This window comes from Ursus arctos, unplaced genomic scaffold (assembly GCF_023065955.2).
Source record: "Ursus arctos isolate Adak ecotype North America unplaced genomic scaffold, UrsArc2.0 scaffold_3, whole genome shotgun sequence".
In the NCBI taxonomy this organism is placed as follows: domain Eukaryota; kingdom Metazoa; phylum Chordata; class Mammalia; order Carnivora; family Ursidae; genus Ursus; species Ursus arctos.
The window spans coordinates 86,734,465-86,751,644 of NW_026622985.1; the positions used below are offsets into that span (position 1 = coordinate 86,734,465).

Genomic DNA, 17,180 nt, shown 5'->3' on the forward strand with positions numbered 1-17,180 from the left:
GTTACAAAGAATGACTCACTAAGCAAACGTAGGAAGTCAATTGGAATGGAAGGGTCATGTATAAGCCAGTCAGTGGATATACTTTTTGAGACTTCACATCCAGCATATTAATACTGCAACTTCAAATGATTTATATTTAATATGTTTACCCTTCCACTTTTTAAAATATTTTTTTGACATAAGTCATAAGCAATAAGGCAGTGGGAAACATTCAGCTACGCCTGATCTACAGGGAAAAAAATATATGTGTAGATACATATTTGTCAGTATTATTCAGATTTTGACTTAGTCTATCAGACCTTGTATCTTTAATATGACATGAAATATGCAGACACAGATGCGAGTACACACACAAGCCTTCCTAAAGTGCTCTGGGTGTCTGGCTGTTACCACTACAAGCTTAGTAAAGGAGGGGACTATGTAACCCAAAATCCTTCATCGTAACTGCAAAATGCATGTGCTTTTAAGGCTTCAATGTTAGAACAATGAGAAAAGCACATGGAAAATGCTAGAAAGGAAACTGTGGCTCTTCCACTTTCCCTTTACAACTCAGAGTAGAAGGTGAATGTTAAACTAAATAGAGAAGCAATTTCATCTCAGCTTGGATAATGTTTCCAGATAATTATCAGGTTTAGCCTCCAGATAGAAATACACTTCTCTTCTGTTAGAAGTAAGTGTTTAACCCTCAAGATTTCAAAAGTAAGTTTATTACAGGGTTTCATATGCCCCTTAATCAGCAAGATTTTGTTTGACTAGAGTGAGGACCTTGTCCCATTAAGAGATAAATGAAATGAGAGGGAGAGTAACAGAAAGAGAGATATTAATACAAAAGAAAAGAAAATGGATGGCCTTGGTCTCCAATGGAAATAAAGAATGAACGCCCTGAGTCAGAGCTTATCATAAATTTGGAGGTCAAATCAGCCCCTTTAGAAATGTTTACAACTGACTGGAGAACAGGGGAGAAACTAAACACAGAACAATGCCAAAATCATGTCTCATTCTCCTGGCTTCATATTTGAGAATGTCCAGTTCCTGCACTTAAACAAAATACCAAGCCTTAGTAATGACAGCAAGGGTTGGTGATCTTGCCAAAAGCACAGATATGTTCATCCCTACCATTTATGTTTTCTTGGCTACAATTCTAACCCATGTCTTAGCATTCACTGATAGCTTTAGGAGAACATCTGGTCACCATCCCCTAAATAATATCCCAATTTAGTATGTTATTAAGTCCTTATTCATATTTTCCAGGAAAAATTGCCCCAATTTCCTACACATCTCCTCAAAAATCCAACTTTTCAAAGCCCTTTAATTATCTAGATTAATGTTCCCTGGCTGTACCAAGGAGTCTTGCCCTATCTTAAGCTGTTGGGAGGAGATTTAAATAGAGATTTCTACTGAGGGCCTAAGCATTCTAAGTTTGGTGGGGAAAGGACCTTAAAATTTCCATATGGCATAATTCTTTTCACTCTGGCTATATTCCACCCAGTTTCTGTAGGTTGAACACATCAGAAAGAAGTATCATATCCCAAGACGATATCTGTAGTTTCAAACAACATTGTGACATTATGAATGCAAATCTACTAAGCAGCCATGATATCTAATAGGAACCTTATAATTTCTGGATCATGGGTTAGGGGGAAGAATGTGAAGACAAGATAAAACATATTTTACCCTATTTTAGCCAAATAATAAACTTGAGTGTTTATCGTTAATTGGTCAGGATCATGGTGCTAATGAATAACTAGGTTTTGGTTTGGTTTGAAATTTATTTTTAAGTGGAAATACCCATGACAATGTTGGCTCAGTCAATGGCATAATCTAATAAAGCAGGGATGCCATTTGAAGTACAGATCCAGGGACTTAACCCTGAATTTACTTAATCAGAATTAATGGGGACTAGACCCCTGAATCTGCATTTTTAACCGATGCACCTGGAGGTTCTTATGCATGCAAAACTTTGAATACACGATCCAAGAAGAAAAGTGGAAAGTAATATGCCAGAAGTGGCTACTTGGCAACCTGTCAGATCTATTTGAAACTGAGGCCAGAACTTAGAACCAAATGTTCTGCTGAGGCTCTGCACTAACATCTGTACAATTGTGTCTCTTGGTTTGTCTTGGGTAGAAATGAAAGCTCAATCACTGAAGGCAAAATACTAAGTCAAAATATTTATTCAGGCATCTTCAAGTCCCAACCAAGTGATGAAACCGACTTAGTTACACTTCCTACACATAGGAGATATTTAGCAGGAGACTACAAATCTCAGGAGGTTATCTTTCCATCGAAAGACCATATGCTCACTGCTTCAGAACATTAATATTTTCCACCTTCTCACAGGTGATGAGTTTGCAATGCTTGGAAGATTAGAAAATGAATACATTCTTTCCAGTGTGGAAGCTGAGGACAGAACAGTTCCCTGAGCTCTGGAAGCAGGTAGGAAATCTCAGTCTTTAGACGTCTGTGGGGCAGAATCACAGAGTAGTGTTGTACTCGTAAACCTAGTAGCCATAAACTCAAACATCAGCCTGTGATCTCAAAGGGAGGAATCAGCATATGATTCTCCAGCCAGGAGTGTATTTTCTGTGGCTCGGGCACATGCTCCAGGCTTCCCTTCTGTAGCAGAAAGAAGTCTCTCACCTTACAGACGCCATCTTCAAGTTCTTCTGGAGGCAAGTCTGGGTTTCTTTCCACATGCAGGTTCCAGCGATCTAGCTGTACAATTGTCCCATCTTCTACTTGGCAAAGGATCTTAGAAACAGGTTCATCAGTGTAGCCCTAAGGAATCAAAGAATATACCCATTGCCGCCTAGAGCAGTGAAGAGGATAACCAAAGGCATTTCATGCACACAAGAGCCCTTCTGCTATAGCTCTCTGTTTATTTTGCAACCATTAAGGCTGGGAAAGTAAACCAGTTTCCTTGAAGTACTTAGAACCTACGATAGTCACAGGTAATGTGCATAAAAATATTGCTCTAACTGGTTTGAGTTATGGAGTAATTTTTGCCAACACCAAGAACCAATAGTCACTGGCAGGCATTTCAAGCCCGCGCTGGATGGTCACTTCTGACAAAATGAAAACAGGACTCCCCAGGCCTCCTATGAGAGGAATTCGAGAGATAGGTAGAACAGGTGTGTATGGAAGAAGAGGAAAAGAATCAAGGTGGCATATGATAGACAACTTTTTCTATTAACCTTCCACCTCATTCACCTCTTTCTAACCTTGTAGTGGGACACTGTCTCTTCCATGACCTAAGGCGAGTCTGTCTGAGGCACAGCCCTATTAAGCAACCACTTACTTCTTGAGCATGTGTTATTGGCAGCATGATTATTAAGGATGGTCAAGTCACTGATGTGGATCAGAGGAGTTAACGGTGATAAACATATTTACATGAAGCAACTAATGTATTATCATTTCTACTATGCCCACTTGAAAAACTAAAAACACCTGTAGGAGGTTAATTCACCCAATACTGAATGAATATCTACTAATATCCAAAGATAATTATCACCCACGGGAGGTTAATTCACACAAAGGTCAAATTAATATCTGCTAATATCTGAAGATAATTTTCATGGAGCCCAGCCCAATATCTCCTATGAGTAGATAAAAAGCTGGGGGAGCTGCTTATGTTGGCAAACTGTGCTTTCTTACTATCTTAACACTGTAAAAAAATTTAACAAAATGGCTGGTTAGTGACAGGTAAACGTTTTCCACTGAGCTTGCCTAAAGTTGGCTGTCTGGTGGAAAGGACAGCTGGCTACCTGTACAACAAAGCCATGATGACACCAACCAGAAAAACAAAATGCTCCAAAAAAGCCGTAACTCTCCGATGAAGGCCAACCCACCCAACTGTCCTTCAATGGATACCTCAAGAAGCCCCAGCCTATGTACTAACCCCCATTGTTATACCACGCTTTCTTCTCTAGATGATTATAAGTTTAAACTGAAGAAGGTCCCAGATAAAATCGTGATGTGTGGGCACCCTGATTCTCAATTCTAACTTACTCCTTGGACAACAGTAGCATATTCCCCTTCCATTAGAACACCCATGGATTCGAGGTCCCCCCTGCCAGATGGCATGGGCAGCTCCTGAGGGCAGTTCTTACCCCTCCCCAGTTGAGAGTCCGAGCCAGGTCGTTCCCAGTCCCCAAAGGAAGGACCCCAACAGGAGGCTGAGGGCTCAGCTGCAGTTCATCCAGAATAGAAAGGATCCAGCCCACCTACAGACATTTCGGGGGCCAGAAGAGATATAAGAAAGACAGGTAAGTGACAAAGACAACCTGAGAAGAAAGCTTTAAAAAGCAAATGAAATGGTTTGATTTTCCTTTAAAACATATATATTTTAATCTGGTGGCCAGGAAACAGACCACTTATCTAAAAGGTTTCAAAACGGCAAGTCTCTTATTAGAAGGACCATTTTGTACATGCTGTCATATAAGCAAAATTAGACCCACTCATCTGTATGTTTAACTTGAGATCGACCTTAAAATTTAGAACAGTTTAAAATTTTAGGGAGGTTTATAACATAGGCACTGGAGACAATACAAGACTCAGAATCAGACTGAATTTCAGTTCTGGCTCATATTGGCTACATAATCGTGATTAAATTATTTAAACTCACTGAGATTTATTTACCTGATTTTCAAAATGGAGATAATACCTACCTCACAAGATTGTTTACGGATTAAACTAAAATGTATATAAAGCCCTTGATATGGTCCATGTAAGCACTCATTAAATGGTTACCCTCCAAAGCATCATCATAGAAATTAGTAGCATTTTCCTAAATATCCCTATATTCTTCTTAATGAAACATTATGAAAACATAATTATGGATGGTCCTAGTACTTATTATAAGTTTAGGCAGAAAATAGGTATTTATATACTAGAATCATATTCCCATTTAATCTTTTTCCAAGATAAATAATACTTTAGGTTTGGTCTTATAACTATTTAGAATAATTACCCCAACCTTGGAAATAGCAAAAAGAAACTTGCATATCCTCACAATGTCATACTAAAGTAGTGTTTTCCAGGCCTAGGAACTTTATGACTGTAGGTTAACGGGAAGATTTCTGCCCTGTGGGGGTACAAATGTCGACAACAGAAGATTATGTTAAAGGTTTGGTTTTATTCCCCCATAAGGCCATAAAACAGTTGTGTCTCAAATATAGAAAAATTATTTTTGTATAAACTACATAATCCTTTTCCTTTACTTCTCCAATAAATCAACTTTATGGTCTTGCTGTTTCCTTCATTAAAGAGCTAAATAAATTTGACATCATTTATTCCATATTTGTATGAGTCCTATTTAAAATCTTTTTTTTAAATGTACTTTAACAGTACATTTATTGAACACTACTACATATAAGACACAGAATTAAGCAACTGAAATAAGATGAATGAGCTGGGCTAAGATAAGTAAGGTAGATGGCTGCTCTCAAGGAGCTTACAATGAACAAAGAGAGGGACACACCATTGCTTTCTAGGTGCTGATCCCTGAACAAAGTTCTGTAATTTTATTATTAAAGTTCAAAACAATTCTGTAAGGTAGGAATAATTCTCATCTCCACTTTATAGATAAGGAAGCCAAAACTTGGAAGATTCAATGGCTTCCTTAATATCCTATGTTTTATGCAGTACAGCTGGTTTCCAATATCAGGTATGCCAAACACCAAGCTAACCTCTTAGCTGCTCTGGTGCAGGGAGCCTTTAAATAAAGACCTAAATCCCATTCTGGATATGGCCTGACCATGCTGGAGACAGTGGCATGTACTTTTGGAATCTTCGGAGTCCTGGAGAAACCTCAGGAACGGCTCTATCAAATTCAGTTAATTTGTAGAATTATTAACTGTGGTGCAAAGAAGTGATGTAATTTGCTCAAGACTAAATAATTAGGAGTGTCAGCGTCAGAATCACATCGGGTCTCTTGATTCCATCTTCTAGAGATTCCTTCGTTTCTCCACCACAGTATTTCTTCCCAGGATGTAAAACTTGCCTGTCCCTCAGGAAGCCTAAAATTGTGTTTACCTTCTAGAAAGGCATACTACCATGTTCGCCCAATACGATGAACTAAAAATCCAGATCTAAAGAAGTATCCAGAAGTCCCTCCATCCTCTCAAACTGGGCAAGTCACTCCTAGGTGACTCCTTAGATTCTGACCGCACATGTTCTCAGTTCTTTTACAGACGGTATTAACAAAGCTTGCTGTTGAAGTGTAGGTCAGATGCTAAATAGTTCTGAAGCCCCTGCTAGCTACTGTGTCTGTGAGGCTAAAGGCACAAACCACACACAGCAGAAGCAGTTCCCTCTAATAAACTACGACAAGACAGGAAAACTCAGAAATCCCAGCAATCAGGGATTGCAGACTACAGATGAAAACAGCCCTGAGTAGACCCAGAGATGCTCAGAGATGCAATGGAACTCAGTGGAAATCGAATCCAACACCCCCTGCAAAGAAGGCGGTCTCTTTAGAACATCTCCAAAAGGTGAACACTCACACACCCCCTTACAAGTTGTACTCACAAGTCAGTCTACTTTCTTTCACATTTAAATTAGACATTTTTTTCTTATGCTCAGGTGAAACAGGTCTCTCTGTTCCTGGTAAAGATAATGTCATGTGTTCACATTTCCAATACCCACTGCACTCTAGGCACAATGACAGGAAAAATAAATCTTCAGGGACCAGAAGCAACCCAAACACAAAATGGCAAGCCGATGAAGCCAGGAATTCAGCTTCTGTCTGATAATAGGGAGTAAGAGGTCACCCCCCCTGGCAGGAGGCCATGTATGAATGAGGCCCCCTCTTGGCCAGTAGGAGAGAAGCTGGAAAAGAGCGTGAAGGACCCCTGCCCGAGGCCATAGCCCAAAGACAGTGGAGACCATTGAAGCTGGAGGGAGAAATCCTCTTGGTGGGCCCACCTTCCCACTGGCTCACTGACAGACCTCCAACATGGGACATCCCAGGGTGGATGCCTGAGTCACCTACAGAAAACCCGCTTGAGTCTCAGAGTCCTGGAAACCATGCAAACGACTAGGAAGGAATAGTGAAAGGAGGGAGACAAAGGGAAAGACAAAACACAACAAAATAACTTCCTGTGAAGAGAAGCCTGCAAAGAAAAATTCCAAATAATAGGAAGAACACTAATACCAAGATGGATGGGAAGGTTAGGGGATTAGTCCACAGAACATGAAATAAACATACTTTTCCAATGACTGAAATGAGTGTCGTGTAACTCCCATGGATTGATGGGGTATCTTCCAATAATTATTTAATTGGTATAATAGCCTTGATTCAGACTTTCTGAATGAAGTTCCTGTTTTCTCAAAGAAAGGAGCCAAGAATCCATGTGATCCTGTGCTGTGGTTCCTCAGAAAGGAGGGAACCCCCAGGACATTTGGACTTCTCACCCTCTCTCTTTCTCCCACACTTGGCCTAAGCAGAAAAGGAAAATGTATAACTGATTTGAATGAAAGGGTCTTCCCCTCTTAAGCAATTGATTTAAGAACTGCATAAATACATTCTACCTTCTTCTTCCAATGGCCAAATATTCCATTTCTCCCCCAATACAATCAGATAGGTTTAGTATTCCATCATTACATAACCCTTGAGATATCAGATGTCGCCTGCTTTTCATAGCCAAGATGTGTCATGAAATTCTCTCAAGTGCCATCAGTGTTAGCAGAGCTGGGTCTCTATCTTTGCTTTGCACAGTCCTTTAATAGTTTTTCTCATCCAAGAGCTACAGGACCCAACATCAGCTTCCTCAGAAGGCAACAGAATGTAGGTCTGAAGGGAGAAACGGAGCTCATCCCACGCTGGCAGGGCAAGTTAGGTAAGCCACTCCATCTCTCCAAGTTCCCAAGACTCTTAGGGTTATGGTATCAGTTAAATGACGTGTGGACATTACTTAGCATGTGCCTCACAACAGGAAATGCTTAACTAGCATTAGTTGCTATGATTAAGCTTTATTTTTCTTCCTCTTCACTTCCTCTAGGAAGGTCCAGAAGCAAAACGCCCTCTTCCTGTCTCTCCACTTAAAAGCTGAACCTCAGGGTCACAAATGAATGCCACGTTTGGCTGCCATCAATCACAAGTCTTCCAGAGATTACCCACAACAGAAAAGCCAAGCTGCACTGAAACAGAAAAGTGCTACAGAGAGAGAGAGAGAGAGAGAAGAGAATGTAAACAAATACACCTACAATAGCAGGAGACATAAAAGATCTTGAGTAATAATCTATATTCGTCCTTATAAAAGTAAAACTATATAAAAGATCTTCAGGCCCAAGGCTGAAGGAGGGCCTCTCCCTCCCTTACCAGGAACCTGTTCCTTCTGGAAGCCTGGCTTCAGGTTCGTGGTGGGGATTGTGTTTGCTAGGCTTTCACATTTACCCAAATCGTCTCCACCATCCAGCACTCCTTCAGTTAAATGTCATTAATTGCAAAACACAGCCCTCGGCATATTTTCTACAACTGAAAAAAAAACGATCCAGACTGGGTGACATCATTTCCCAGTTTGCAACGTTCTTTCCTGCCCTTGTGTTAGGTGGAGCAGGGCTGCCCGATCTAAAAGGCCAGGGTCCTGGGCTTTGTCCCTCAGCAGAGCAGCCCTGCAGTGAGCACTGCCCGCTGCTGGTCGGTGCTGCCCCCACCTGTCCAGGCGGCACCTTAGCTATGGCTCAATGTTCTGAGCAGTATGTTCATTCTGCGATGTACTAACATGGGAGGCGGCTGAGGGCTGGGAAGAACCGTGAATTGATACTTTCTCTGAACAGAGGGGGTACATGTTGCATTACCTCATATGCTGGCAAAGAGTGAAGGATGGGCATATTGAGAAATCAAAAGGAAACAAGGCCAACTTTTCTGAACCGAAAGATCAAGATAGCATTTAATGCCTGGGTGTCCCTTTCGAACGCGTACACTATGATTCTTCCTTTTGATATTTTAATTTATGTTTATATTTCATAGTTTATAAGTCACTGTGTGTTAAAAGAAATGTTTAAAGTCAGTCCTAAAGAAATCAAGATAGAAGGTGACAGAGATGAGGGGGTGGAAAAAGAGAGAGAGAAGCTGAGGCTTTGGGAGGAAAGGGGCTTGGAATGATGGGCTTGCCACCCTCAGTTAAAGGGAAATACCACTTTCTTCCTGGCGGTGGCTGTAATAAGCCAGGGCACGGGGGTCCCTACTGTTTGGGGTGCATCCTCATCTAGGGAAGCCAAGTGTTCAAGAAATGAGCATGAAGTGGGTGGCCAAATAGTTTAACTCCAGGCCTTTGGAAAGACATTAATATGGCTAAAGGCAGACAGGCGGGTCCAGCCCAGTTATCAAGGTCAGGAGCCAGAGAGGTAGGCATCACATTACACCGTGAGAAGCCATCGGGGGGGAGGATGTATGTACCTCTGGGGTCTTGGTTCACATGCCCTTCAATATTTAAGCAGAGTGACAGCTATGGGGAGCTGGGCAGGTAGAGATGTGGCCAAGGAAGGGAAAGAATGTACATTTGCCACATGACCGAAAAGGAACTAGTTTATCAACATGAAGGTCTGAGATCATTCTTGAATTGGGGGAGTTTTCTTTCAGCCTGGAGATCACGGGTGAGACAAGCCCATCCAATAGCCGCAACTATGTGACCACCTTAGGACTGTGCTAACCAGTTACAAAGAGACCACACCTGCACTGTCCACTGCAGCATCCACTGGCCACAGGCGGCGACTGAGCACTGGACTGTGTTTAATGCAAACTGCAGGTGCTGGAAGTAAAAACAGATGCTGGATTTTGAAGACAGCACACACTGAACACAAACTATCTCATTAGTGGTTTTTCTACGATCATATGTTGAAATGATTATCTTTTGAATATATCAGGTTCAATAAAATGTATCATAAAATTAATTTCACCTGCTTCTGATTTTGTGACTTCTAGAAAACTTAGAAGTGTGGTTTGTATGGTAGTTCTCTTGAATAGCAATGGTCTATACTATTATAATGTTGCAACTATGAAGACCCTTAGGGGCAAATGTATCCCTTTGCAGACTTAGAAGGTCTCAAAGGAGGGTAAGAAACCCGCTGAAAGGCACAGAAACAAAGGCAGCCAACCAGCTCTTCTGCCGACAAGTGCAGTGCTGGGAGATGGGGAATTTAAAAGTGCGAGGAAGCGGAGTGACACAAAACTAGCAACGAAGCCCAAGACACTGCACGTGAAATAATACTTCCTGCATAAACTAATGCAGTTAAGGGTTAATATATCCTCCTCCTAATCAGTCAAAACAAAACAACAAAAAAAATCCCATTCCTGATTCTCCCTGGGACCTTGTCACTCTACTGTCAGAATTCTGACAGCTCCTATGGTGATCGATGTGCTCACAGGTAAAGGCTGAATGCCTTATGTCAAATGTATACCTGACACTCTCAGGAATTACTCTTCACTTGCCTCAAGCCAGCAAGCTTTCTTCATAAATCCATCAGGAAGCCTCGCCTTTATAGAAACTCTGCCCCTACTCAAAATTAAAAGTTTCTTATTCTAAACTAATCAGATTAAAAATATCAATCACTTACCTAGAAAAACATTGCATCAACTCCAGGTCTCTTTCACAAAACATCCATTTTAACCAAGTAAAGTAAAATAAAATAAAATAAAATAAAACCTGGTTTTATATAAGGTACAAGATAAGCCAAGTCTTGATTCTGAGTGATTAAACTACAAAGATTACCAATGAAAAAATAATTAGAACAAAATTATGCACCAACCCTCGGGTAAACCTACTCCTTTCCTTTGGGGCATGCCTGTGGCAAGGGACCTGAGTATAAGTGTCTAGTGCGTTTGTGAGTTATGTGGAAGGGTATGAAAACTGAAGCCAGGAACATAGATACGGTCCCTAAGAGAAAAAACCACCTAGAACATAAAAGAAGAGTAATATCTAGCCTTGCGGAGTACCTATTAATTATGGTATATTTAAAGAAAGGAGGCTAGAAAAGACAGGCTAAGTAGGAGAACTAGGTAGTCTTCATGCCAAAAAGGTGTTATTAATGACACCAGGGCGCATTCACAGATATCCAACACTGTAATTGGGTCTGGTCTTTAGGATTCATTAGCAATTTACCAAGTCTCCCTTGCTTGTCATTCTGGGTCTTGTCCCAGACACGCTATTGAGATGGTTTTCTTGAAAACCACTAGTTACCTCCTAATCTCCAAAATCAATGATAATTCTCCAGTCTCTCCTTCAGGATATAACCACTGCCTCCTTCTTGAAACGCCTTTGTATTTTGTTTTTGGTTTTTTCTTGACAGAATAGACTGTGAGTGGTCCATTCTACTTCAATCTTTTCATTTTCCTCTGGAACCTTGGCCCGGACTCCCTAATTGCAGCCGTGTCACAAGCCTCCAGACTCCGCTGTCTTCTCTTTGGCCTTCAGGCTTTAAAACCCTGGGTTTTCAAATACTTCTGTAATTGCAGAGAATGCCTCAAAACCATGTACCCTAGAACGTGCATCCTACACATACCCACTGAGTAGAGGAAAGGAAGAAGAAAGGAGAAGTGAGAGCAAGCTGCCAGGAGGCTCCGGGGTGAAGGGAGAAATCTGGAAGGGGCAGCACTCAATCAGTGGTGAAGCCCAAGATGTGGAGATGGAATGGGAAGTGGACGTGGGTTTGAGGTCATGGTCACTTCGGTTGAGAAAGAGTAAAAACTATGAATTCAGGACAGCAGGCATAATCTCAACTTCTCTGCTGCTGTCACTGAGGTTTAGAGAAGGAGGAAAGATGGGAGCAAATACTGAAGTCATATAGAAAGATAAGGAGATTCTAAAATAAGGAAAAGAACTATGGTAAAGATCACAATAAGTTTATATTTTAAGATAATTAATCTGGGGACAGCTGAGCTAAGAAGAACACTGTGTCTGAGTATTATGTTAAACATAATAAATATACTAATACATATTTAATATATTTATATATACACACAAATATACATATATGTGTGTGTGTATACACACAGACACACACACACACACACACATACATACATACTATATATTAAATACATATATATCCCCAGAGGATTTGTTTGGATATAATTCTACTAAAAAATGTTGTGAAAATTTCAAACCAGCCCATCCCTCAGCCTATCTCCTACAACACTACAACTCATTGAACTTTAATTGGTATTGTAACAGAAAACATTCCATGGTCAAACAGTTTTGGAAAACACTGGTTAAATAAAGTGAGACAGGTTCAGCTTCTCAGCTATAAGATTTTATAATGAATCTTATAAGCTAATAATGTGTATTGTGAATCTTGACAAACGTAAACACTAAATTTTCCCAACTAAAAAATGTTTTCATCTTCAGGGAGTAACTTAAGGGACCAGTGGAAACACTGTTCTATTTTTTTTCCAGTTGCATTTATTGGTATATAATGTGTATCCAATGCTGCATTAAGTGCTATGAGAGACAGTTAAAAGATTTTGCTGCTACCTTTGAGAATTAAACATTCTAATTAGGGAGATTAGAGAAAAGCCAAAGATAGTTCATAATAATATTCTAGATCCTATGAGAGCAGACTCTAAATACAGAAGAAAAAGACACCAGGCAGCAGAGTCTAAATGTCATGTTTCTCAATTCTTTGCCTTTGCTAAATATACCAACATAAGTAGAGGGCAAATGGAGACACAGAGAGACAAATAAAGGAAAATGTACCCATAATATTAAAGTTCAGCCCAATTCCATCTTTTCTTCAAAAATGAATACAAAGGAGACCAATCAATGATCTTTAAGGCATGAGAGACTATGGACTCTGAGAAACAAACTGAGGGCTTCAGAGGGGAGGAGGGTGAGGGAATGGGATAGACTGGTGATGGGTAGTAAGGAGGGCACGTATTGCATGGTGCACTGGGTGTTATACGCAACTAATGAATCATCGAACTTTACATCAAAAACCAGGGATGTACTGTATGGTGACTAACATAATATAATAAAAAAATATTTAAAAAATAAAATAAAATAAATAGAAAAAAAATGATCTTTAAGGCAAACCAATGTCAGTAGTTTAAGTTTTATCTCCACTCATAAAAGAACAAATGCAATAATTTTGCCCATATACTTCTCCTTATTGATTGTGACTAATTATTAAGAACTAAGGGAAATAAGTTGTTCTTTTTTTTTTTTTTTAAAGAATTTAGTCATCTATAACTTTCATTCTAATGACCTGACCACATTCTTACATTGTAGAACAGGAAGGGGGATAGTATAGCTGAGGGAGTAGAACATAATTTAGGAAGACCAAGTATGAATCCATGAGGTCAATAACCACATCCCTTCTAACCCTTTATGGGCTATGATTTGCATGACAGAGACCTAGGTCTTAGGGGACTGGAAAGAGCTGAGGTGGGAATGAATAAGGAGAATTGTCATAAGGAAAACAAAAGAAAGATGGAAGAAATAAGGAGGGAGCTTGATTCTATTTCAAGGACCTACCGTTCCATCCCCGCCACAGGCCAGAATTCGCAGATTTGGTACTTTCCTATACAACTCAAGCCTATAGGGGAAAAACAACATGAAGTAAACAAAAGAGCACATCAGTGGCCACGGCAGAGAGAAAACACAGGGCAAAAAAAGAGGAGGGGATGCCCACTGGAGAAAATGTATGATCATGAGGTTAATGATGTCATCAAAACTAGTTACCAAGTCATCACGAGGGGATGGACCCCAACAACTGGATCAGAGGTTGGTAGCAAAAATCATTTTTAAATGGCCAACATTGGAATGGGATTTCAAGATGTCCCAGAGTTTTATTTCCCAGAATAAAACTATTTATCCCTATTAATGCATCAACTCACATGCTTTTCCTAATTAGTTTCGACTTCCCTTTCTTTTCCCATCATACCCCTTCCTCCTTTCTCAAAGGAAATCCTCATTAATCGGTAGTCAGTAGTCATTACATGTCTCCTCCTTATCTGTCAGCTTTTCCTGGATTTGCTTTGCAGATTTATACTTTCCTCTCTTAATCCCAGCAAACCTTTTTCGAGAGACAGGGTGGTGGGAGGATGCCCACAGCGTTACCACCATACCTACAATTCTAGCTCTCTCTCCGCTCATTCACTAACACTCGAACCAAATTTATACTCCTCAGCCCAAAGAGGGAAGATTTACTGATTTTTCTTTATTTAAAATTTGTCTGCTTAAAATTACATCATTTTTCATGTTGGCTCTCGAGAAAACACAATTATAACACCCCTGCTAAAACATTTCCTTAAGTGAAGCTGTCAGTGCCTCTGTTCCAAAAAACATCATCTTCTAAATCAAGTATTTTTTTCTGGAAACATCTCCTATCTGGCCACATTCTTTAGGATGAGCTATGAAGGCTCTGCCTAAAGTCTAACCAAAGTGATACGATTTTAAGAAAAGCATCTAAAAGGGCAAAAGCTAGGGTAGCAGATTTGCCTTAGTCCGTTCAAATACAGAAAGAAAAAAAAAAATAGAAGTTTTGTAGCGACCTCTAGTGGTGAAGAAGTTCATAGATTTAAAGAATAGCAGAAATTAATTTTTATGTATAACGTTCTCCCGAATGCTTCAAATATACGACTTATCCATTTCATACAGGAATATTATCTCTCTAGAAATTATCTGAACAAGTTACTTTGCCTCTGATACTGTTACTTATTTAAAAATAGTTAGTATCCCTTAAGTTCTAATGTTTATCCAATGACATCCAAATTATCTAAAAACATGGGCTTTAAAAAGGGAATCAGACAGTAGCAGAAATAGTCCTGCTCTTTCCCACCGCGTTCAGGACTACCACCACCAAAGGGAAGATACAGGATATATGTCACCTACATCTAAACTTTATCTTCCGCACTTCTAACGAAAACAGAATGAACCTTCTGAGAAGTTCAGATAAACGGATTGAGCAGGAAGTAAAACATCTTCCATTCCGGTGTGGAATCCATACGCATAATCCATTTATCTGTCTCAAATGGACACAGGTGCACACACAAGCCTCTCATCCAAATACACGAACATATTCATAAATAAATATGGCCACTCTCCAAATATATACTTACGTTCTCACTAATGTACATCTCCCAAGTTGTACATGCATAAGTAGAAAAATGACAAACCCTTTCTCAATGCAGACTTGTAAATAATCTACATTTGCACGCACATGAGCAGCAAACACACTGGCAGTGTGCCCTGAGTTAACAACTTCGTAGCCAGTTTGGAAGGGAATTGGCCGGAAGAGTAGGAGGAGAAACATCAGGTGAAGATTTAAGGGAGGTGACTACAGTTGAGAAAGTCAATGAGGGATGGTTAGAAAATATTTCACAAGGTAATTTAATAATGAGCTTGACTTCACAGCCGAAGTCCTTCTCACTTGCCTAAACCAGCATGGACCACGTGGGTTATCTCCAGACTTACGCATCTTTGGGCCCTTCCTGAGAAAGATCGAACACCTGCCGTGGATTCAGGTACCACATGAACATCTGTAGGACTTTGGTTCCCTGTAAGAAAAAAAAAATTAAAAAGACAATAGGAAGAGATCTCCAAATATTTGCTGCTCACTTAAAAAATAAAAATAAATCCTTTTATCTAAAATACCACATAATTATAAATAGCATGAAGTAGTAGTTACAATCACAGGCTTTGGCCACTGATATACAGGCTGAATGTCCAGAGGAGGCTTTTGTCCAACCCTGTAACTCTGGCCAAGTTCTTCGATTTCAGTAAGCCCAACTTCCTTCTTTTGAATGTGGAGAGAAGAATGCCTAGTTCACAGGCTTGTTGCAAGGATTAAATGCAATCACGTTTGAGGAGCACGTCACAGCGGTTGGCATGCAATTAAGTGCTTACTGAACAGTATCTACTGGTTTTACCATCATTCAACAGAGAAATCCATGTAGGGAAGTTATTTGTCAGTCCATGTCGCTTAACATTAATTTTTACTTCATTGAGAAGATTACTTTTATCTTTGCATAATATGAAGATAGACCGTAGGAGCTAAGTGTGATTTTACTGAAATAATTTCTCTTCACCGAAGCGAAAGACTCACAGGTTCCTCATTATTTAGGATATACACATGTGACTTTCCTAGTCACAGCTTACTTTGACTTACTTTGACTTTGTTTCAATTTCTGTGTCTCTAAGTCAAACAGTTCTCACATGAACATTTTTGGAATGTTTTAAGTAATTTATAATTGGCATTTGTAGAACTGATCATCATGGAAAACACAAAGCAGTTCTGGGGGTCATTTCTTAACAGCGAATTGAGCAAAGAAGAACTGAAAGAAGGATCATTTCATTAAGCAGCATCAAAAGAGCTTTAAAACTGAGCGGGGTGCCCCATTTTAGGTCATTATCAGCCGCAGCAAATAACATGGGCTCAGTTGGGCAGTGCTTGTTGCTGATAGTTACAGTTCCTTCATTAGCTATCACGATTGCTTTTCCTTAAAATATTCCGAAGTTTGTGCACCTACTATGCTGTATCTGGGAGTCATTCTAGGACGGCAGAAATAGCATGGTATTTGAATCAGGAATGACTTGGGTGTTCTCATTCGGTGATCGTAAGCATTTATAATCCTGCAGAAATCCAGCATATTAAATAGGAGGGCAATATCTACTTTCCAGGGGGATAATGAGAATTAAATGATTCAGTAATAGTTATGGATCTAACACAGTATGTGGCACAAAATAGGCCTTTATAAAGGTTAGTCCCTTTCTTTGTTGCTCCTTGTTAATCTATTCAGTAAATTGCACGTGAGGGCGTGAGGGCTAAAGTGTAGCTTGTAATTATCACATTGTTATGCCGGTTGTTACAGGGGCCAATGCAGGTCTTTTGTTCCCCATTTCATCCAAACCTATAATTTAAAAGTTCTGCTTTATCATGTGCTTGCTATAAATTTAGGAATAACATTCTATCCTTAATTATTACAACTAATCCTTCAATTTCACCAAATGACATATTTTGCTTCCTATAAAATTCAGACATAGATTGGGATACATAATACTAACTAAATACTGGATCATTCTCTCTTCCCATACTGCGCCTTGTTATCAAGTCAGCTGGGAATTATCTCAAGTGATCTTTGACGCGTAATTGGTAACACCAGCGTCATTTTAATGACTGGTTTATAAAAAATCTCCCGCTGACTTGCTCGAAAATTAATTTTTCAGTTTTAAATTCCTAAA

General features: G+C 39.8%; 1 protein-coding gene across 1 annotated transcript in view; it reads right to left on the reverse strand.

The window, feature by feature from the left end:
- DGKI (diacylglycerol kinase iota) overlaps positions 1-17,180 on the reverse strand; it is a 415,071-nt gene that overhangs the window by 173,660 nt on the left and 224,231 nt on the right. The window contains exons 11-14 of the mRNA XM_026511631.4: positions 15,414-15,496; positions 13,473-13,533; positions 4,110-4,223; positions 2,641-2,778 (exon numbers count right to left, since the gene is read on the reverse strand). Of these exons, the coding sequence (XP_026367416.3) occupies positions 2,641-2,778; positions 4,110-4,223; positions 13,473-13,533; positions 15,414-15,496 (396 nt within the window). The remainder of the gene's footprint in view (positions 1-2,640; positions 2,779-4,109; positions 4,224-13,472; positions 13,534-15,413; positions 15,497-17,180) is intronic.